This window comes from Anomalospiza imberbis, chromosome 5 (assembly GCF_031753505.1).
Source record: "Anomalospiza imberbis isolate Cuckoo-Finch-1a 21T00152 chromosome 5, ASM3175350v1, whole genome shotgun sequence".
Taxonomy (NCBI): domain Eukaryota; kingdom Metazoa; phylum Chordata; class Aves; order Passeriformes; family Viduidae; genus Anomalospiza; species Anomalospiza imberbis.
Genome location: NC_089685.1, coordinates 38,657,477 through 38,681,923, shown reverse-complemented (window position 1 = coordinate 38,681,923; position 24,447 = coordinate 38,657,477). Strand labels below are relative to the sequence as shown.

The window sequence follows — 24,447 nt, the reverse complement described above, 5'->3', positions numbered from 1 at the left end:
GTAGGTATAAATCAGAGTCTGGATATTATTGCATGACACAATAGCAAATTTTTCAAAAGTTGGTAAATTCTTAAGCTCTCATAGAACACTTCTGATTCAGTGAATATTTAAATAGTAAAAGAAGATGAAAAATTTTAACGACGGTTCAAAACTGATTATAATTTCTTGGACATTACTGTGCACATAATAAACATAAGAAAGCTAAGTTTAAAGAATGAACAAAATTTCATCAGTCATTTTTAACTCACTTGTCACATTTGTTGTCACAGTTCTGCTTGCAGGTGAACTATAGACTGAAGAAGAAACTGCAGAAACTGTAACATTGTATGTTGTTCCAGGAATAGTATTGGAAAAATCAGCCTGAAATAGGACATTGTTTTATTTAAGCCTTTTATGATGAACCACAAAAATGAGCCCCTCTCCCCTCAAAAAAAAACCCAAAACAAACAAACAGAAAATACCCCTACAAAACAAAGCACAAAAAAAAACACAATCAATTTTGAGCAATTTATAACTAAAAATAGTTTTCTACATCTGTTAGCTATAGTATTTTGCTGTCAACTACACTTCATAAGATGTGTACAACATACAATATTGAAGAACAATAAAATTAACTATTAATTTTATCCCAGAGCCTCCTATCAATGGATCTATATAGGTTTTTCTGTATTATCATTATCAAAGTAAATATCAAGCATTATAAAACTCCTTTTTGAAAGAATGAACAAAAAAGCAACCTGAAAAATAAGTTTTTGACCCTTAAACTAACCCATCTTCTTCAGTAAACATAATTATTAATTTTTTTAATCAAGAAATTATATAAAATACCTGTATCTTTGCAGTTCCAATGAAAAACAAAAACAAAACATCCAGAACAACCATTATTTCTGTCAATATTATATGTTCCAGACAGCAGAATCAAAAAGTGCTCCTATATCTTTTTGATGGCTTAGCAGTGAAATGTTGCCTGCATTAATGATTTAAGCAGAGATCTTCCTGGCAAGTACACAATTAATGAGTCTGTACTACTCAATAGCTCTGCCCTTCCCTTGTTAAACTATTAATGAAGCCTTGGATGACGGTCTGTGTCCTTCTAGTAGATTTAAAAAAAAATGTAAGTTCACTACCTGTTGTTAGGTAGCAAGCTGTGGATGTTGAAATTTGCTCCCATCCCACCAATTTTTCATTAATACTTTTATATTCATATATGCATTAAACAGCTAAGGAGGAAAGCTTGAATTCCTCATCAGCACAGCAAATAAGGAAAAGCTGGCCCTGCAAGTCCTGTAATAAAAGCACTTACTTGATACTCCCTAACTCCAAGATCTAGGATAACAACAGAAGCATGATCAGGAACAAGAGCCACATGAAATCTGTCTACAAGCCCATACGGTAGTCTCCAATACAGTGAAAAATAATATGATGAAACATTGAAGAATTTAAGACCTTCTGGCTTTGCAGGTTCTGAAAGAGAATTGTGGAATAAAAAACATTAACTTAGATAACTCCATTTAAAATATATTAGTAGAAAAGCTGAATGGAAAAGCATCCAAGAAGAGTTTACTTGCTATACAAAGGATTAGCCTGGATATGGCAGCGTGTGATCCTACAGTTGCTACACCACCTCTGGGATTTCATTGATGGCCTCCCAACTATGCTGGGATGCCTGTTCACAGAGAGCAAGCTCAAGTGTCTCTGCACAGTGCTCAGTTAACAACAAAATCTCTGCACAGTCCTGGGGTTTCTGCTGTCCTCAACCTTAAAGTTAGCACTACTCCTGACATAACTACTGCTAAAGTTGAAATTCAAGATATAGTTAGTGTTTGTGGTGCTGCAAGCCACGGGGTTGATAACTGTTTTATACATTTCATGTATTTGGAATCCCAGTAATTCCATGAACTCTAGTCAGTTAAGATCCCAAAATCTGGGTAGCCTACTTCTTTTATTAAAGCCAAATTTCCACCTGCTCATGCCACAACATCCCATTTTCTTCTGCTTTTAAATGCACCTTTAAATTACTGTATATAAATTTAAAGTATTATTCACTTTAAGCCTAATAATGAATCAGATTTTAAATTCTTCAGGAGGTCATTAAAATGTTATCTACATATATAATTTGTTCACCTGTACAATCTCTGGCCATGTTCCTCTGTTTTCTTTTTACTTTGGAACTCATGTACAACTATCAGCTTTCCCCATGCTCATCTCTCAGAGCAAGCCCAGTCAGTGATGCTCTTTGCCTCATTTCAGATTCAGCCTTGCACTCAGTCCTCTCTCTGCCTTTCTAACATGGTGCTTCTGAATTCAGACCAAATCTTCTAGTAGTTTATACATTAGTGTCATACTGTGCAGTCTGAGTAATGTATAGCTTCAACTCTGAAAGATTTCCATTCCTTTCTTATTTGCTGTGAGTCTGCTAAGATTATATATCTTTGATTAAATCTTTACAGACTATGCAAAGTTACATAATTGTTTCAGATTACTCCAGTTCTGCCATCAAATAATCTGAAATATTAATATATCCAAATACTAACTTTAGATTTTATATTCCATCTTTATTTGTCTTATATGTATGATTTTTAGCTCATGTTTTTATTTTAACACTAACAGAACAAAAAATATATTAATAATATATGTGGATTTGTGCAAGTTTAACTGAGAGCATAAGTTCTTCCTCTTAGTATACTCTAATAAGTTTTGAGTCCTACTGCTGTCATTGGTCCTATCATTTGCATGGATCTCAACTTCCATTAAAGCTGGATTTTATGCTTATAGAGGTCTTTTTGTACAGACCCACAATAAATTTCTGAGTGTAGTTTACAATCTAAAGCCTTAATTCTACAAACATTTCTAAACCAGTTTAACTTCACTCACTGTAAGAAAACAACCTATTGAAATAATTGTAAGGTAAAATTCAGCTTGTGTGTATCTCTTTGCAAGATAAGATCCAAAATACTAAAAATGGTCAAAAGAAATGCAGCACAGCTAAAGACATTATGTTTCTGACAGACATCACTACATGCAGGTTGAATAGGGTATAAGTAAGATGTGCCCACGACGACAGCAAACTATTACACCTAAGATCTCTTGAAATTTCAAGTGAGATGCACACTGATAAACATGTACTGTTAGGGACAGCTACCATTCACTTGCTGAAGAAGCAGGAAACCATACAGACCTGTTACAAATTCAAGGAAAGCAGAAGCTCCTTCAATATTTCCTTTAAATCTTTTCAGTGTGAAATTGTAAATGCCCCCAGCCGTCAGGTCTGTAACACTGAAGTCAGTCACCGTTCCTGGAATTCTGAACTTTTTTGTGAAGGTGTTGTTTGATAAAGATGCTTTATAAGAAGTGAAGTTAGTCTTGGTTGGATTCCACATTACAGTTGCAGAGGAAGTATTTACCATTTTTAATGTCAGACCACATATCCCTGCAGGTTCTATGGTAGAAATTATTGAGGTTAATAAAGAAAATGTTAATCCCTAGTACTTAAAACATAAAAAAATAACAGCTTTTAAAAATAAATGGTTTTTACCTAAATGAATGTTTTGAGACTTCAAAACATCCTGAAATATGGATGCAAATTTTAGAACTCTTCTTATGGATATACAGAAAAGAGTGCCCACATGTTGCACAGGCTAAATAAAGCCTCTGGATGTACCTCCTGTGTGCACTATGAAATTTATGGAAGAAAATTTCAATTTTATCAGGTCTTCTCTAAGACCATATTGCTCACTGGTACAATAGGATGAGAATGGAACACTTTGTAAGCAGAAGTACAGATTTTAGTCTCTAAAGTTTTCTAATACATTATATGCCACCTAATTTTAGAAAACTATTTATCTGTTCACTTATTGACACAGTCAGAGCTGGAAGCTTTTTTCAAAGAGCTATTTTTAGCCATGTCTAAAACCCTCAACCTCAATCCAGCAAGTTATGTACAAGGCTCCTATTTAAACAACTCTCACAAGGAGAAGCACAACTTTCCTCCCAAAGTTGAAGTTTCATTTTGAGCTCTCTGACCTTTTTGAGTTACTTACAAACAATGATCTAAATGTCTCTGAACATTTACCTGCTTTCAAAAGGACAATTTATAATTTTATTTCCTTACTTGTGATGACTTTTTTCTTCACAGCCACAGAGGAATCCAAGCCTTTAATTGTTCTTAACTGAAAAATGTATTCTGTCCCAGGGGTCAGATTTTTCACTACAACTCTGCTGTCATAAATAGTTCTGGTAAGCAGCTTTTCATTATTCATCAGACAGTATGAAAGCTATCAAAGCAAAAGAAGTCCTTGTATTAGACTATTAAAGTTCATAAAAGTAATGCTCAGAGATGGCAACTACCTGTTACTATAAAAATATTTAGAATACTTTCCACATTTTAAATAAAAAATAATCAAGGAGCTTTATATTATGTTCCACCAATGTAGAACTCCAGCATTCCTTAACAGCCCAGTAGTGAAAGCAATGACTTCAAAAGTAGATGGAATAAGCAAAGTGAAGTTGAGGCTTACAGGTTTTGGTCTTGGAGGAAGGATAATAAAGTGTACTCTGACTGTTCAGTCTCACAACTATACTGATAAACTGAACAATTAAGTAACTCTGTACCTTTCTGGCAAAAAAAAAAAACCTGAAAACAAAACAATAAAACCCCATAGCAAAACAAAATCATAAAATCCCAAACAACACCTAAAACCATTCAACCAAAAAATCCACCCATGCAGTGTTCAGAGATGAGATTATGAAAAGACTCCCAAGGGATCAGTCACTCAACTCTGTTCACTGCTATACCTTGCAAATTCATCTGTTAAGAGCCACTGCAGAGAGTAAAAGGGCTGGAGATATCAAGACATTGAAATCTGGGGACTGAACTCCTAGAGGCTGAGGATTCCTTCTGACCTTCCAGACAATTCTAAGGTGACAAAATTCCTGCAGTTCTTTCTGTGGACATAAATGAGTGTCCCTGCAGACTGATTCCTATCTACACTAGTGAGAGGCAAGATGCAGACCATGCCTGCCCTGCAGAGGAGGGCACTGGACCTCCAACAAACACCACACATTTCTCAGGCATGGCTCTTAATACTGAAACCAAGTAGGGTTGCAACTGCCTGCACAGTTGCCACGAGTCATTTCCTCCAGCAGAAAGGGGACATTGTACACATGGTAGTGACCTGAAAGCACTGGGGTTAGCTGCTATTCATCCAGGGAGCTAGTTACCTGCTATTCATTTGGGGAGGAATGATCCATTTCCCCTCTATTTTACCAGCACAGTGCCTGTTTATGCAAACAAAATCTTGGAAACTGTCATCACCTTATTAGAATTACAGCACTGTAAGATGCTAGAAGCAAAGCTATAGATGAAAGATTTACATCTAGTATAAAGAAGTTAGGAAAGTACCTTTTGTGCACTCTTCACTTTACAAACTACAATATATTGCATAGAAAGTCGGTGAGCAGGGATGATTAATTTTAAATGATTAGTAAAACGATCCCTTTTATGCGGGTGCACCTTACTAAGCAACCAGTCTACGAAAGCCTTTCTCATTAAAGATTTAAAGATAAGCTCATTTATACAGACAAAGCACTGTCTAATGTGGCTGATTGCTCTATGAGCTGCTGAACAATAATACCGTGACATAAAGATCAATATTACGCATGAGCATTATTTTCCACAGAGTGGCAAAAATAGCATTATCACATTCAAAAGTGGATCTGAATTTGTTCAAAATATGAACAAGATAATTAAATTTAATTTTAAAATTCGCAAACATGCTCCAGGCTTCACCAGCAAATAGTGTGAGAGGTTAACTGGCTGCTCTTATCCATTGAGATCAATGCAGCTTTACACTAATGAAGAGAGAAGAAATGTCAAGGAACTATCCTAAGGATATTCAGATTTCAGGTTTAGGTTAGGATATAATTGGAGCAATGGAAGAGCAGAAGGAAAAGAATTGAGCACTGAATATCGGGGTAAAAATTATGTAGACCATCAACACATGATTTGCAAAACATGCTTTGACTCATGGTAGTGTTATATACCAAAGAATATCCCGTTCAAGTAAGTTAACTGTGAAGGATTATACCTAGCAATCCATATTGATTCAAGTGATGTATTAAAACAGCAATATACTAAGTTTTGTTGACCACATGTCAATACAGTGGCTACAAAATGCTAAGGGTAATACAAGACAGACTGCAGAAGCCAGGATACAAAAGAGAGACTGGCTGCGTGTCATAGCAAAACATGATCCATGCTATTTAGATGCTATTGTGGATCATTTTTGACAGAGAACTAAAATAAGGAATGATGAGAAATTGAAAAAAAATGAAGTTTATAAAATCATAAATGGTATGGTGAACAGGGAAGTACTATTTTTTTTTAAACGGGGCATAACAAAATTGTGAAGTATAAATAACAAAATGAAAATCAGGAATAGTCCCCATTTTTCTTTATGTTTATCCAATTTCACTCAGGAAATCCCTAAACTACTTACTGCCCAAGGCCAGAAGGACATGGCAGGTGTTCAAGGTTTGCAGTTTTGTCTAATAAATTGCTATATATTTTTTAAACCCCATAATTATTCTTTAACTTTCTAAACAAAACATTTACCTTCTTCTGTAAGGGAGGAATTTTTTATTTTTCACTTCAGTTAAATTAATTTGCAGTACAAATTTTAAAAGATAAGAAAAAACATTATGTTGCAGTTACATTCAACCCTTGACCTGTGATCTTTTTTATTTCACACTAGTTGGAAAATCAGTTTTTGAGAGCTATTAAAAGTATAATTTTTTTAATTGTTATGTAATAGTAAGTACATATTTAGCTGACCTTTTTGAATATCAGTACTTCCTTCCAATACTTACATGGGTTATAAAAATAAATATTTATTACTGGTTTTGCATCACCCACAGAATGATAATTTAATTGAGAAATTACAAAAAAAAAAAAAAGATTGCATTGGTTTCTTCCCATTCTCATCTCACCTGAAACATATCAAATCCTCCTCTTGGTAGTTTCCAAGAAATATAGACTGCATTTTCTTCTTGTCCAAACACTTGTAAATCTGATGGTGGATCAGGATCTGAGGATGTAAAATTTAGATTTAAAATAATCTATATTTATTTTAAGGACATTGACATCTACAGAATACATAGCTTTAATTCATTATTTTATAGTTCCATCTAGAAAGAGATTTCATTTTGTACTTAAAAAGAATTTCAAATAAATGAAAATCACTTCTAATATTAGAAACAGAATTAGAAATAAAGTCAAACTTTGTCAACTTTCTCATTTTTATGGAAAATTTTAATCATCCTAACACTACTGCTGATTCAGTTAGTGGCAAAATCCCACTTAATGAAGAGGAAACTTTGTGTTTCAAAAACTTTTATATACTTAGTCACTTTCAAAGTTGTTTAGATTGAAATGAAAAACTTAAAAGCATTGTTATGATGTATGGATATAATAAGGAATAGCTTTTCTTAGAAAATACTTTAAAATATAAAAACCTTAATTATCTGAAGCCATGAAAAGTCATTAATAAACTGAACCTACAGGTGCTAATCTTGAGGACAGTAAGGCGACTTCTTTTTAATCCATTGGTTGTCACAATATTGATTAAGAAATCAGTTCCTGGCAGAAGATGCTCAAATTTGTGCATTCTACAAAGATCAAAATAAGAGATTATGTCCTTTGGGGTTCTAAAACAATATGTATGTTCATATGTTAATTCTTTATAGTCTTATGGATATTATTTAAACATTATGTGTGTGTATATATGTTTGTATCTTGGGAGTCAAAAAATATTTTAATACTATAAAACCTTAAATAGAGTGCATTACACTATGGTTCACAGCAAGTTCCAGTACTAGAAAGTTTTAAAGTATTGAATTAAATATCCAGAGTGGCACAGAGATTCTACTGGTGCTCACCCCAATGCAGTATTTTGTGTGCTCTTCTTTGCTTAAACACATCATATGAGAATTGCAATTTGATTTAAAAATGCAGTTCTTAAAATACAAGGGCATAGCAATGTATATCAACTAAGCCATCAAATATATATAGCATATAAATAACAACACAGGTTACTTATTTTAAATATCCAGGGAAACACCTGCTTTGAGTTCATGTCAGTTATTTTTAAAATGTAATCATCATACCTCACACCAGAAGGGAACATTTTCTTCTCATTGAAGACCTTACTGTTTATTGAAAGAACATATCCATCAAGCATACTTTGGGCTGGGGGCCAGGTAAGAGTTACTGATTCAGAGTCTCTGCTACAGTTCAGATATTTGACTGCACTTGGTGCTGTGTGACAATAAAACAAAATGCATTGATTCAAAAATACATCTTAAACACATTTCTTTATGACAGGCCTCTCATCATCAGAAAGCAATAAAAACTCCACATAAATGAGTTACGTTCTTCCTTGTCTCAAGGACATACAGACTACTACCACTGCAGAAACATGTACAGTGACTTTTGTTATCCAGGAAATCCAGAACCAAGCTGTTTGTTGCTCTGTAATGCTGCTTAGCACAGTTCTGACATCACTGATATGGAGTTCTTCAGAAATGGACAATTTTTTAGAAAAGAAATGTCAGTCTAAGAGGTAACATACTGTGCAGACACCTAAGTCCCAACTAGCACAGTATCTTTTATTCAACAGGGGCCAAAAGGATATATCTGCAGAAAAAGCAAGAATTGCATAGAGTGATAATTCCTTTCAGTAGTCCCCCAGACTGCAGTACGGAGCCCAAGGATTTCATAAACCAAAGGTTCTATGTAGTAAATCTCAGCAGATTTTTCTTTTATGAATGTCTTTGGTCTCCACTTGAACCTATGATCACAATCATCAGAAAAAATACCTTGTGTCAAGAAGTTCTGCAATTTATCTACAGATTTGATAAACAACCATCTGCTTTTGTTCCTTTTCTACTTTCTGTTTTGTAATTTCAAGTCCTTAGTTCTTGAAAAGGAAATGTCAGAGAACCATGATTTACTTGCTCCACAATCACCTCTATTATTTCTTCTCTCACAAATGATTTTACATTGTTCCCGTATTAGTTTTAACTCAGTGGTTCCTTGAATGCAAAACATTACATATCTTTGATCACATATGCTGAACATTTTCAATCACATCTACTATGCTTGATTTTTTCACATTAGTGACCTTTTAGAAGAAACTATAGCATGCCAGATCTGATAGCCTGAGAGGTTATGTCCACCAGGTAGAAGTACTGGAATAGAGGAGAACTACACTACTGAGAATCAAATGTCCAAACTCAAAGTAAAACTAAATGTTGTAAAGCCCAAATTTACTTGTGATGTAAGGGGAGGCCAATGAGAAAACATGATAAAATTAATTTAGCTATGGTCATTTAAGTGTATGTTCAAAGTCATAGACAAAGAGATAAATTAAAGCATTAAAGAGAAGTATAAGAAAACATAATTGTTTTCTCTAATATTGGTAGCCAGACACTATGCAAGTATCAGTTACTGGACTGTAGAGCTGCTTGAATCAACATGAAGTTAGCATTGGTATCTCATTGCACACAGGAGCTATATTGAGATTCTTAATGGTCTCTTGCAGTCAAAGAATAAGAAAAATAGTAGTGAAAGAGAATAAGGAGAAAATTACAAAGATGGTTGAATTACTCTTCTTTGTTTGCGACAAAAATAAAATTTAAGAAGAAAGCAAGAGATATGGATGGAGAAAAATAAGCACTATATTTGACAACCTTGTGGTCTTACCCGTATCTATTTCTTTTGTCACAAAAACACTGTCTCTGAAACCTTCCTTCTCTGTTCGAATTGCAAAACTGTACAGCTTACCAGGACTGAGGTTAGAAAATGTTGCTGCTTCTTGCTTGACCTTCTGGACCTAGAAAACCAAGTACAGTTTTCACAGAACTGCTTACAAAATTCGCTTATCGTATATAAACCGCACATCCAACTATTTTAATGGGAAATAAAGCCTTTCATTCACCCTCTGACTACTAAATAGAAGACTTAAAAATAGCTGCAGTGTATATGCATGAGTGGTGCTCCACACAGCATACCTTGAAAGCACTTGCACAATTAGTACAGGTAACCTCGTACTGCTCGAAATCTCCAGCAGCGCGGTCCCAAATGACCTGTATGGAAGTGTCAGTGACGTGACCCTCTCGTACATTCAGGGGAGCTGCCAGACCTACAGAGGAACATAAAACACCTCTCTGTTCAGTCCCAGGCATTGCTCAACCTAACACTTTTCTTATCTCCTGGGGAGACATAGAAGTGAAGATAATCAGTAACAGACTAACAGAGAGTAAAATCTGATCTCAGGCATGCAGACACACAGCAATTCCAAAATAGAGAAAGAAAAAAACATAGAGTAAGAAAAAAGATACAGTAACACCACTATTTAAGGAAAATTACTTGCATTTTTATCTTAAAATTACTTGAGGTGGAAATTACATTTCTACCTGAGAGCAGGGTTGGTACTCCCACCTGGGAAAGTTCTCTGGGATAATGTTAATCCCTCCAATAGCACTACTATAGTGGTCAGAATGCACATAAATTTTGTCAAAAGGCTCAGAAAAACTGGGTAGGTCAGGCTAGACAAATACAATTTATCCCTTAGTAGTATAGTCTTGTTAGGTACAATTCTGATCACATTAAAGGAGAATTTCCACTCTTCTCTACATCTCTTTCATCCCCATCACAGCAATTTCTGTCTGGAATATACCAAAATTTACACTTCTTCTAAGGAAAATCTGTATACATGTGTGGTGTCAGGATTCTTACTTCTTCCAAATTTTTGAGGCCCTAGAAAAGTCAGAATAAGACTAGGTTTTGTAAGGCAGTTTCACACCAAATTTAGGAAATGCTGTCAGAAGATTGATTAAACCCCAAGTTTTTATTATAACTATATTTTAAGAAATATCAGCTTTCAAGGTTTTCTGTATTTGGGGACGATATTTTCTGTCTTGCCCTCAACCTCCTCTTCTTTCTTCCTTACTTCTTTAGATCCTATCTTAACTTTTCCTTTTATAGCATTTCTATTCTGAAAGAAACAGAGTAGGAAAAGAATTTCAAAGGAAAATTATAAAATGGAAAGAGAAAAACTTATGGAAGTATGAAAACAATAAAAAATAGGAAAGTAAAACCACAGATTTTCAGTAGGTATTTTTAAACATTTTTTAGGTTTCTATTAAAATTGTGGTTCTAAAGACCTTGCTAGGAGGTGTCCTGTCCACTACAATTCTTTTAATGTCTTTGTGAATTAATTTATCACCTTGGAGAACTTGAACACATGTATTATTTGCTTAAAGATGCAACAGGAGGAACAAACATAATAATTTCAAGGCACAGAAGCAACCCCATTGATACTCATCTACTTGTTTAAATTAAGTGGCCAATATGTATCTTGTCTCCCACAAGGACAATAATTTAATACAGCCTAAATCCCTGAAATATTTGTTAGACATTTTATACACAATATAAAAAATACAAATTAGCAAGTTTTGAAATTATAAGGGATAATTATGGTCGTGTTTAAAAACCAGCTAGTCTTAGTAAAACTGCAGATTGCTTACATAAATATATCAAGATGATTTTTTAATAGCATGTCTTTTCTATTCCACTGAAATATAAAAAAATACTTTAAGAGGTTCAAAAATCAAGATTTTATATTGTGCAATTGTATAAGTACTTAAAATACTCACATGTTTTTACACCATTTATATGGTAAAAGGAGCTCAGCATTTTTCCACTTTTTGTGGAGACACAGAATTCATATTCTCTTCCTGCAGTAAGGTTTTCAATAGTTATTTTACCATCACTTTTTAAAATAAATGTTGCATTAGGTCCTTCTTTACTTGTAACATATATGCCGTCAAATACTCCCATATCGGGCATACGAACAAATAGTACCACAGCATTGCTATAGAGCTCATAAGGAACTACAATTTGAACAGGCTTGGGCTCTAGAAGTAAAAAAAAATGGCCACATGTTAAACCAGCTGAAAACAAATTAAGTGAAAACCACATAACGCATCTGAAGCAATTACCTTGAGAAATACTCTTGCCGAGTGCAAATGAACAGCGACCATAGCATGTCATTGCTCAGAAACAATAAACAACCTGATCTTTTAAATATTTATTACTGAAATTTCCTTCTCAACCACAACTGCACCAAGAAGGTAAGCAGGCTAATTGGAAAACTATACAGAAATGTAGATGTGGACAGGGAGATAACCATGGAGAATGAGATGCATTTGATGGATACAACATTGACATGTTTAGTTTTCTTCCCTTACAATTGGCTCTGACAGCTGTGAAAGATCCCATCTAGAATTTTGCCATCTGTGTCGTGAATGTGGTATTAAATATAATTTTATATTAAAAATTTTGGAAAAGAATTAAGACTGTTATCCTCCAAAATACTGTAATCATTTAGAAAGAAATGACAATGCAGCATTTCATGAATCTATAACCTGACAGCTGCAGCCTTTATATATTACATATATTAGTAAATCCTGCCCACTCCTTTCACATATGCAAAAAATTTATACTGCACCAAAAAGATATCAACATTTTGGTAAAGACCCCTCAATAAACCCTTCCCCATCAATGGGAAAGATGCTTTAACAAACAATGCAAAGCTTTTATTTTCAGCTATTGTTACTTCTAATTCTTTCCTAGCAGTCTCACACTAATGGTAGGGCAATATTTTCTCACAGTTCCCAGAACAACTAATGTATCTCCAAAAATCAATAATCTGTTTCAACCATTCCAATATTTTCCTATTTCAATGCAAATCAATGATTCACCCAGCTTCTTTTGCCAGTGGGAACAGGATTTCCAGCTGTGATCCCCATCACAGATAGTACCAATACGTTTTCCAAGGCTGCACTGTCTTTGCAAAAATTGTTAACTTTGCTGTCAAAGTTAGGACTGTATCTCTACATTTCATATTTAAGTTTTGATCCTTGGCTATTAAGCAAATTGACTTCATCTACAAAATGTATTAGGTGATAGCAACAATAGTGAGACTAACATATGTATTATAGTCTGTAGTTTCCGCCATGAATAATGTCTTACTTAAAGTGCATTGAATGGCCTTCAGTTCGCTCATAGTTCCATTTTTCACACTTGCCACTGCTATTTCATAAGCCATTCCAGGAGTTAGGTCGTCAACCTTTAATTCTTCTTTATTACTTAATAAAAACTTTTTTGTTTCACTGATGCCTGAATTAGGTTTCACTTGAATGTAGGATTCCTGACACTCTTGTGGCAGCTTCCAGTGAAGGATTACACTCTCTTCTTCTACATCGTCTGGGTGAATATAAACAGCTGTAGGTGGACTGACAGCTTAATCAAAGAAAAGGATGTCAGTATAAAACCATACATCAAACTTACTATCACTTTACAATCACTTTACAATAATGTCTCTTGGGGTTTTTTTTCTTCCAAAACTTCACTATTTTAAATCTACCATTCAGTTTAATTATTTCTTAAAATAATTTGCAGGTAACTACCTGTTAAAGGCAGATTCTATTTTCTGTTTTCTCATAACACATAAGGACTCATTTTGCAAGCATATTCCATTCCATTCCACTGAATATATATGGAGTAAAGAGATTACACAGTCTGCTCTAAAATTTTTGAGAAATCACGGTAATGTCTGCACTTTGATAAAATTAAAGATTCAAACTATAAATCAGAACTTATCAAGCAGAATATCACTTCTCTAGTCCATACTAATATGCAGCAAGTGGGCAAATGAATAAATAAATAAAGGGATTGGTACTTTCACAGTTTTGGAAGGTTCTGAAGAATAACCCATCAACCACAATCTGACATGGCTTTAAAAATACCTTTATGCCTTGTATTTTCAATTTAGATTCTGTCTAGTGAAATGAAACAACTAGAAAATGGATGCATCACCTGTTGTGATTAATATAGGCTTCTCATGGCAGCTAAGAGTTCCTTTCTCTGCTACATTCTGTAAATATAACTGATACTGATGATAAGGTTTTCTATTTTGTATGACGATTGAAGTCTTGCTTTTTTCAACTGGTAACTGTTCCCAGATGTTGGTTTCAGTATCCAGTATGTTGAGCAGGGAATAATGAAAAGAAGCACTGTATGAATGCTGTGGACAGTTCCATTTTAAATGTATTTCTGTAGATGAAACATACGTAGCCTCTAACTTCTGCGAGTGCAATGGCCCTGTTGAATAAGATTAGGAACAGAAATACGATAATAGTTTCTCATTCCTTTAATCAATAACTGTGGGGTCTTTTATTGAGCCTGTTTGTTTGTTTGTTTGTTTGTTTGAAATAGAGCTTGAAAATCTAACAATGCACACTTACATGCAGGCTATATACTATTAGAGCAAATCTAACAAAGCAACCTTGACAGTGCATCAGTGACAGTGAATATTGATAAACAGAGAATACAGGAAACAGTGAAATTAAAGGGAAAGTGTAAAATATGTATGGTTATCTGGTTATTATTGCTGTTTATTTTTTGTAACTTACTTGTTTCTACCTTCAGAATTGGACTTAAGCTAATCTGTGCTCCTTCTGGCTTCCTTGCTGCTAATAAGAAACTATAGCGAAGGCCTGGAGACAGCTGCCCAATTTTTGTTTGAGTTGTATTCACAGGCAAGTTCAGAATATATGGTTTCCACTGATTAAAATAGTACTTAAGTATAAGTGCAAAGCCTGACTTAAGCCACGTGTCCATACTGCTCCACACAAATACAGCTTCAGTTGTCTTGACGTCATGCACATCAAACATGAAGTTTTCTGGTACCAGAGGTACTGAAAAAGAGCATCATAAATGAAAAAAAAAATATTTAAAGCCTTTTATTTTTATATTTATATTTTAAATATAAATTTAATCAGGGCAAGGCTTTTAAGAATAAATGCAAAAGATTGAATAAATATAGTTACATTCATATTCACAAATATATGGTAGCTGTACATAGCAGAAAAATCCTGTGAAGAGATAGTCTGGGCCAGTGGGATCTCTCTGAAGGGCATAGCAGTCAGTTTGATTTTCTGGTATCATTGACAGAGATGAGATACCATCTTTTAGAAGATAAGGAGATCCATCTGTCCACAAGAACTGACCTTCTTCCTAGATTGAAATAAATAAAATTGAAACCCAGGTATTTTTAGATAATATTTATAAATTATTAAGGTTTCCCTCATTGCAAGCGTTTTCCTAAATATCCAAAAATTATGTACTTCATATATACAAGTTAATTATATACATCTATTTTTAATAAAGGTTCCAATCTAAAATTCCATTCCTTCTATCACAAAAGATTACAAGATAATAATATAACATAGCATAATATAATATAAGCCACATGAGTGTGTTTTATCTTTACAAACAAGACTTTAAAAATCATTATTAATCTAATAATTTAATAATATTGTATGGATAATTTTCTAAAAAGGGTATTCACTTAAAGAATCACTCAGTCAAAAATACTCATAAATTGAGTCTGAAAACAAAAATATTTAGCTGAAAAGCCATAGCTAGATTCACAATCAGATGAGGAAATGCTATCTATCTTTCCCCCTTCTCCTATTTTCTGGTTTCTCAGGTGTTAGGACACTCACTCACCTCACTTCAGCTTTCTAACCTTTGAGGTACTCTCTGTTTTTCCAGCAGAGCTCTACAAACACTAGGGTGGCACAACATGACATTTTGGAGGAAAGATGCTTGCAGAATCTGCTTACAGCATCGCAAGGCAGAGCCCTCCAGCGGGACACTGGCTTCAATCTGCACTACACTAACATATTCTAACATCTACAGGGGATTAATAGAAAACCCAGAACATTTAGGCATAGCATTGAGGCACTCTCCAGAGGTAAAAGGGCATGACTGCTTTCAGACATAGCAAGTCTGTGGTCCTACAGGCTAAGTGAGTGCTTTAAGTACTACAATGGAGAAAAGTTGAGGTACCACCATAATTTTAAAACTTCTGTTTATTCTTTTATTGAAGATGGTCAGAACAGGGGAGAGGGAGAAAAAAAACTTTTTTTTTTCATTTCTCCGAGAAAATGATAAATCACATTTGTTGAGAACAAGCCTATTTTTTCAATTAATTTGTTGTGTTGAAAAAATGAAATAAAATATTGTGATATTTTTCACTTCCCAAGAGAGCAAAGAACATCTTCAATGGTATGAAATACTTGAACTTGTCTTTCAGGAGGACTTGTACATATCGTCTGCCATTTCAGAAATGCTACACAGATCAATGCTTTTTTTTTAAATGTACTGGTCGTCCTAGACACTAGACTTAATGACAAGCACAGGAAAACACAAACTTCTGCAGCAAGGCCTGCAAGAGAAAGCAAAGTGAACAGTCTTTGGCTACCTTTTGCACTTCCTAGCTGCAAACTGCACCGAGTGTCAGGACAGACATGAGGGTGTCACCAAAGCACTCCATTCTTTCATGCACTAACCTACACCTCCAGGCTCTCTGTTGCATTCCACAGAATGATCACCCTCATCAAAGGGGGTTTGAATTCAGATATAGATCAAAGTAGTGTTAAAGAAGGAGAAACTGTGAGAATACAAATGCTACAGAACTAATCCTGCTCACAGTGCTGCTAATTTTTATCAGTGTACAGTGCTTGGCAGTTTTCCTAAGGCTGCTGAATCTTCTGAGTAGGTTATAGCCCCAGCTCATTTTCAGCAAGTATTTCAAGTTCTGGGGCTCCTGGAGTAAAATAGAAATTCTGAAATTTCTTTTTGAAAACAGAGATTTAACTTCATAATGCTTCAAATACAAATGAGAAAGCAAAAATAATTGAATCTGCAATTCAAATCTCAGATTTTAAAGAAATCCTGCAACTTGTACTGTATGTCCCATGATATTTGAACTGCTGAGGTAAGTGCAATTTGGTGCAAGTACAATCCAGAGTTCTCACAGGATGAGAACAGATGACAACAGTGACGTTTCAGATGGAAACATGTTCAGACAGCACTTGAACACACTAAATAAGTACAAGTATTTATGAAAGAAGTTCTTGTAAAACAAGCATTTTATTATTTTATCTTGTTATTCTTAAAATATGGTTCTCATCTAGTTCATTTAATTGACTGACTCCCACAAACATAAAAATGCATGTAATGATTAAGCAGTTGACTAACAGTCAAATTTCAAATTGGCAATTGACTCTTTTCTGTGTAATCAGAGCTTAAAAAAACAACTTTCTAGGACTCTTTCCAACTTGAAAAATTATAATGCTTCTAACAGCCTCTTACAAATACTACTTTATTTCTAAAATACTCAGGTGGCTACAAGGAATATCACTACGGTGTAAAACTTACAGCAATTTGAGAAGTAACTTTGGAATCACATTAACAAAATATTATTACATGTAAAGTGCATCTATTCCTGGTGCCTTACTAACCAGGGTGGTTACAGTGCTTCTCTAACTGAGACAGATCTGTTTCCTCAGTCTGCATGTTATCCCACTCTGACTTCTTCGTGTAGCCCCATTATTTAACAGTCTGCAAAAAGGAATTTTTCTATCTCTATGACATGTGATGTGACACCACTCCTGCTCTTACACATAAAGTTTTCTTTGGTTTTACTATTTGCACAGTAAAATAATTTTCAAATAATTTTACCAAAACAACATTAAAATTAAATTTCAGGTTGCAGATTTTTTAAAACAAAAACCACTTGTTTTCTTCCAATCTTCTACACTTAGCACAAAGTAAGTTTTCACTAAACCAAATCACAGAAACCTGGGTCCCACATTTCTGGCACCTCCATCTTTCCAAGAGCTTTCCCAATACTTTCATTTATGTCTGTACTTCTTCCCCAGCCACACACACCACACCATATTGAATCATTTTGTAACAGCAGATGTGGCAATAAGAACTTTCATATCCCAAATACAAGGAACAGGAAATATTTTACAAGAACCACCTTGCTCCATCTATACTGGACAGACCTCACTAAGCTCAACGCTCAACATTTCAGACCTTCATCAAAACTGAGAAAGCCAATGCCAGACTTCGATACCCATTGTAATGTGTAGACTGATTTAAAATCTGGTAATGCAGCACCACCTTCAGGCAAAATAATATCCCCGGCAAATACGCACACACACACACACACACACAAAAAAAAAAAAAAAAAAAAAAAAGAAAAAAGAAAAAAAAATACAGGTTAAGTATATGCTATGGGTTTTTTTTCCTGCAGCTATGGCCTTCTAAATATTTTCAGTATTTCTAAATAGGAAGATACAATGATTCTTTGTCTAATTGCTAATAATTATATGAATAATTAATCAATATACTGTTTAGTAATTTTTGTTTAGTAATTTTTATTCCAAAGGATTGGCTCCACTGTTTCAAAATTCTCCTGCTTCCATATCTGTAATAGCAAAGATGATAAAATACACTGACCTTTAGGTCATTAAGACCTGTCCACAACATGATTACTCGACTAATTTTCTGGAGATATGACAACACAAACCCACGTTCTTCTTCACTCTCTATGTCAAGAAGATGTGCCCCTTGTGAAGAGGTTTCACAGGTTTGTTGTGCCACCTTCCATGGCTTGCTGTCCTTACCCATTTGGTAGCAGCTGCTCTGGAATGCCACCCACCCTTGGGTACAGGTGCCTATGGAGGAACAAGGACAGGATTTTAAAGACATGCTGTATTATTCATGGAAGTGGTGCTCATTTCTTATGATTACACCATTATTTTGAGGACAATAGCCTTTAATTAAGTCATTATTTCAACACCCAAAACATTCAGTGATTATAAACCAACACTCCTTCAAAGCCCTGTTTATTTTAAAAAATCAGATTGACTGAATTAAAAGCTACAACTGCAACCCAGTGAAGAAAAAAAAATAGAAGAGATCCATTAATCTTTATCTTACTCTAGAAAATAAATTAATTTTTAAGTTTAGTTTCTGATGACTCAATTTTTTAAATTATAAAAATGAATTTAACAAATAATTTGTTTTAATATCTTCTTGCGTCTAAGAAAATTATTTCCTTGAATTTGATTGCATATAATTCTTTCTTTTGTGTATCTAATTGTAAAGATTCTAAGTTGCATTATGAGAGTAGCACATTTAAAGGAATCAGGATACACAACCAAGCCATAATATCCTCAGAATCTTGTCTCCCTCACAGCACTTCTACCAAAACAGCACAGCTAAGCTTGCCATTCAACAATAAAAACACCATCATTTTGAATGCTTCAGAAAGTGCTCCAAATTCTTACCAAACTCAGGATTTTCTTTGCCTTTTCATTGAAACTACATAGCAAATTCAACCCATACACTCCAGTAATTACAAAGCTTAACTTCAATATTGACTTCACTCTATTTTAGACTGCAAAAATATAGTTAAAATATTTGCACATGCAAATTTGAATTCTTGCTCTTAAAACACTGAGAAGTATTAACTAGAAACAACCCCCATGTCATTAACATTTAATTTATTTCCTCTTTCTAGAAATAACATCCATATCTACTAAAATATGTAAAATGAAATACAGAATTTTACAATTTACTCTTAACCCTTTTAGAAAATATGCAGTACTAACTTGCATTCACAATGAATACAAGAAACTCTAATATATACCTGTTTCAGTTTGAATATCCAGTGATTGAGACACATTTACAAATTCAGGATTTAATTGTTCAAATATAAACTTAAATGTATAAATGGTAGCAGGTGTCAAATTTCTCCATACAAAGAATCCACTGGGTCTTTTTATAATCTGAGAAGTACCATTCAGGAAAAGAGAAACTGAAAATTCTTTGATCATCATACTCCAATTAAAAGACACTGTAGTAGCTGTCACAAATGTTTTGATGTCATTTTCTGAAATTCCACCTAGTAGACAATGAAAAAATAAATACTGTGTTTGCCACAAAGAAATTCTTAACTCCAAGTTTTATTTCATCAATATTATTCTTCTTTTGAAAAGGGATGAGGCATAGACCCAACAGAGAAGGAAATGTAGCATCATTTAAGAAAGTCATGTTTTCTTATTTTCATTATTTGTTAACTTGTGTCTAAAGCAAGCAGAGATAAAAGTGCAGACTACCAGGAGTGTTTTAATTGCAAAAGTACATATGGATAGGTTATCAGTTAAGTAAGAGATGCTAAGTGCAATAACACAATAGCAGCATAACCACGTTTTGTAGCTTGCTGAATGTTCTTTCATCTGTTGAGGGTTCCTGCAATGCTTTTACTATTTTTTTCCCAACTATGTTGTTTGAATTCAGATACAAGTCTGTATTGCAAAGATATGCAATAGTATGAGCTTGCAAAGTGTACAAAGGTAATGTTATAAGCTATTTTCATTGACAAAATTAAGACTGGAAAGCCCCTTCATTCTAGTAACCAGTGGGACTTGTGGTCCTGAACAGATTTGCAGCTATAAATGATGTTTTTATAAATTCAGTGGCTAAACTCATACATTCTTATACTGAAAGTCTGTCCCAGTTACTCACAATGCTAAGATTTTCAAGATACTTATTAACCCTTTTTAAGGAGAGACTGTTCTAAAGTTGAAACAATTTTTTTATTTATATGACAATGACTCTATGTTGTTATAAAATTGCCAGGCTTTAGGCAACTTTTTCCATGATCCTCTTTTATAAATTTCTTCTCCTAGAATTACTGTAGTATAGCAAAACCTGTAATATTTAAAAACTCACAAACTTTTACATCAGTCTCATATTTTAGAATTGTTACATGACTCAAACACATTATATAAAATTATTCCTTCAACACTTCATGGTTGAAAACATATATCAATGCAAAGTTTCTAAATACATGAGTAATCTTGGGATCTGAACCCCTACTTTTTAATCTTCGGTGTTAGAATAACTATAAAGATACCAAAATACTTTTGTGCTACTCAACTTACGTGTTTTAAATGATTTTACGCTTAAGATTTGGCCATTTTTCAGGGATTCTATAGTAATATCATACTTCCTGCTTTCCTCGAGCAGAACTGTAGTACTGACAGGTTTCCGTTCAACTTTAGAAATGTTTCTTACATTCTGCAAGTTAAAAGAATTTCTGAATATAGTGAGAGTAATAAAAACACAATTTATAAGTGATCTGTGAAGCTTTTAGAAGGAGAGCTTATATTGCTGCGTGCCAAACTTGAGGCTGCAATTACACAGCAAAATATCTGATGCATTTGAAACAAAGCCTTTTAGAAATCACATAAATAACAAACATTTTCATATTAAAATACTCATATTTTCTTTGAATTCCAGGACATCCTGCACTCAAAATAGGAATAATGCCTTCCCACTGAGATCTAGGGGCAGTGTCTGTGCATCTCCTGAAGAAGTTAAACTCCTCCTTCAAACCACAATACCTTGAAGAACTTGCATATTCTTAGCTTTGAGCATATAACTATCCATCCTTACTCAACAGGATATTCAAGGGTCTTTTGAGTCCCACTGGCTCCAGTAGGACTCTGTAAGAGTACACATAAATGACATTAATTAAAAAATCAAATAATTTTTTTCCAAACTTTCTCTTTATTTGCTATTTTTTTTTAGAAAGAAACAACAAACCAAACAAACACATGGTGTTATTAAATACTGCTACCTTCAACTTAAATAACACGGAACAACTTATTGCTTAGATTGATAAAATATACTTTTTGACTGAAAGCATCTGCTGGCTGGTATGTCAGAATATAATAGTCTGGATCCTCTCCTTTGGGCAGTTCAGTCCACTCCATCAAAACTATTCTAGGAGGCTTTTTCACTTGGTCACAGTCTACACACTGTGCACCCTGTAACACAAACATACATGAATGCAACTTAGTAGAAAATGCATCAAACATAACTGTAACTAAATAATTAAACTCTGTCATTTTTAATTAATTTTATCTAGAACTTGCCAGCTAGCAATAGTTTTTACATGGACCAGTAACAGCAGGTCTACTGTGTGACACACAGAGACCTCCTAATATTTTACAAGTTCTGCAGGTACAGGTTCTAGTTTTCTTTCTCTCTTTAAAAAACTTTAGCGACATCATTTTCAAAATTTTCAATTATTTCAGAATAATACACAACCACTTTCAAGAGGTAAAGAAAGAATTTATTGAACACCTCCCTGGCAATATAATTTTGCCATGGCAATGCAAATTTCATTCAGTGCTTCAGATTCTTTCAGAAGGGAATTCATTCTAGACACAATTCTTCTACCTTTTTGACAGTACCTTTCTGACAATTTTACCTGCCTTTGATGGACTTTGGCTTAACACTTCAGAGAAGCAGCTTCCTTCTCTGAATTTCATTTTGAATTTCATTTCTGGGCTGCTTTGATCTAATTTAAGATAAACCTGGATCACATGTAACATTCAAAGAAATCGGTGCATGTGATGCCCATCCCTATCAGAAAATATTTATAAAATGCTGAAGTTCTGTCTTGTGTGGTCCATTGTTGCTTTCTTAATGAATTGAGATGACAAATAAATGCCATCTTGGTAATGAACTTAAAATCTAGTTTAAAAAAGTAAACCAAAATAAAAATCACATATGAACCCCTAGGACACTAAAATAAAAGTTAGGAGTTTTATTATTAAATTAGTTTGTGTTGTCCTGTAAAGCAATCTACCATGCACAAAAAACCAAAAAAAAAAAAAAAAAAACCAAAACAAAACAAAAAACCAAACCAAATCCAAACCATAAAAAGCAAAAATACTCAATTGTTTATATTTTTTAAGTATAATTTGCTCTGGAATTCAGTTTGGCTTAACATTACTTCCTTTAACTAATGAATAACTAACACAACTCTAAATCTATCAATATCTCAGAGTTTAGATTATCCATTGCGAAGTATAAACTTTGTAAAGCTTATAAAGCCTTTAAAGTCTATAAATCCTTTACAAGATGGTATATATCACCTCTGGAATGAACTGACACAATGGACTTATAATACTGATGGCATACACAAAACTGTTTAAGGAATATTTTTCCAGGAAAATTTAAGATTTTTAATTCAGTGTATCGGGTGTATAGCTGGCTTGCATTCCTTGAAAACACAATTCAAAGGGTAGGAAAATCTGTTTTTAAAGATAAAAAATATATATTTGGCAATAATTGAATTAACTATTTTTGATAATTTTCCACCAGCAGCAATTGTGTGTCATTTTACTATGCATAAATACATCCTACTTAGACCTAAAAAACAAGAAATGCATTTTCAAGTGTACACAAAAATTGTTCCATACTTATACCTAATGAGAGGGATTTAGAATGTTCCTTTTTGTTGCTAGCGCCTTGCCATCACATTTTAGGCCCTTATCTAAAGACAATTTTTAAAATAAAAACAAAATTATTAAATTGAGCAAAAAGACCTAAGGTTCAAATCTCTCTTCAGGCCAGCTACATAGGAGCCAGAAGACCTAAACAACAAACAACTTATTGACTCTTGCTATCAACTGTGTCTCAACATAAGACTCAAGAAGGTTTTTCAGTCTGAAAAAGAGTCACTTAAGGGGAAATACAGCAGAGATTGATAAAATCCTAAGTAGCCAAAAGTGTGCAGAGATTGATTTTCATTTTCTCTTCAAGTACAAGCGCTGTGATGGATGAACACAGCTGGTATGCTCCAGATTTAAAGAAGAAAGAAAAAAGACAGTTATTCACAAAATAAGTAGTTTGTCTGACAAGAGTACTAAAATGAGTACTAAAAGTTTCAAGAGGTGTCAGAGGAGGCCCATTCATGTTTGCAGAAGTTCAAGTTCATAGAAGGGAACTACAACGAAGCTCACAAATGGCATTACAAATACACCAATCTCAAGAAGATCTTGAGCTGCAAATGGTGGAAAACTCACACAGTATAGGTAATTTTCTTATGCTATTCTTTCAGTCCTCCCTAAGGGTCTGCTTTTTATCACTGTCAGAGCTATAATAATGAACTCATTAGAGCTTTTAATTCATACCATACTTGTCTCAGAGGTGACTTAAAGATGCTAGGATCTCTTCCCTCTTCTGGGGAAAAACATTAAACCCAAAGCAGCAGGCAATAAAGCAGATTAAAGATCTCAAAAGAGCTTCCAACTACTTAAGTAGAAAGAAGCCTGAGAATGTTCAGTAGCACTAAATGAGAGCTCCCTGTGAACAGAGAGCTAGAACACTGGGAAAAAAATCCAGTCCAAATCACAAACCATCAACTTTGACTAGTTATCCAGCCCCCAAAACCAGAGTATTTTCCTTACCTTAAATAAATATTTTAATAAAAGCAGAAGAAGAATTGGTTGATCCATAGAGAAAGAAATGTTATAGTCCCAGTATCTCTTAAGTGCTTGTATCACCACAGCTACAAAGCAAAATCATGTCAGAATACCCTAAGAAGGGAAAAACTAATTCAGACATTTATACTTCACATAGATACAGAGGCAGCCAATGGTGCA

At 34.0% G+C, this 24,447-nt stretch overlaps 1 protein-coding gene across 1 annotated transcript in view; it reads right to left on the bottom strand.

The window, feature by feature from the left end:
• The window catches only part of PTPRQ (protein tyrosine phosphatase receptor type Q), a 123,428-nt gene extending 98,981 nt beyond the window's left edge, over positions 1-24,447 (bottom strand). Inside the window, exons 1-19 of the mRNA XM_068190305.1 lie at positions 24,253-24,447; positions 21,682-21,819; positions 20,932-21,067; positions 19,635-19,889; positions 18,440-18,657; positions 14,953-15,139; positions 14,536-14,820; positions 13,940-14,224; positions 13,094-13,363; positions 11,716-11,976; positions 10,069-10,199; positions 9,761-9,890; positions 8,164-8,314; positions 7,559-7,665; positions 6,988-7,085; positions 4,112-4,274; positions 3,179-3,439; positions 1,304-1,464; positions 249-360 (exon numbers count right to left, since the gene is read on the bottom strand). Of these exons, the coding sequence (XP_068046406.1) occupies positions 249-360; positions 1,304-1,464; positions 3,179-3,439; positions 4,112-4,274; positions 6,988-7,085; positions 7,559-7,665; positions 8,164-8,314; positions 9,761-9,890; positions 10,069-10,199; positions 11,716-11,976; positions 13,094-13,363; positions 13,940-14,224; positions 14,536-14,820; positions 14,953-15,139; positions 18,440-18,657; positions 19,635-19,889; positions 20,932-21,067; positions 21,682-21,819; positions 24,253-24,300 (3,397 nt within the window). The 5' untranslated portion in view covers positions 24,301-24,447. The remainder of the gene's footprint in view (positions 1-248; positions 361-1,303; positions 1,465-3,178; positions 3,440-4,111; positions 4,275-6,987; positions 7,086-7,558; positions 7,666-8,163; positions 8,315-9,760; positions 9,891-10,068; positions 10,200-11,715; positions 11,977-13,093; positions 13,364-13,939; positions 14,225-14,535; positions 14,821-14,952; positions 15,140-18,439; positions 18,658-19,634; positions 19,890-20,931; positions 21,068-21,681; positions 21,820-24,252) is intronic.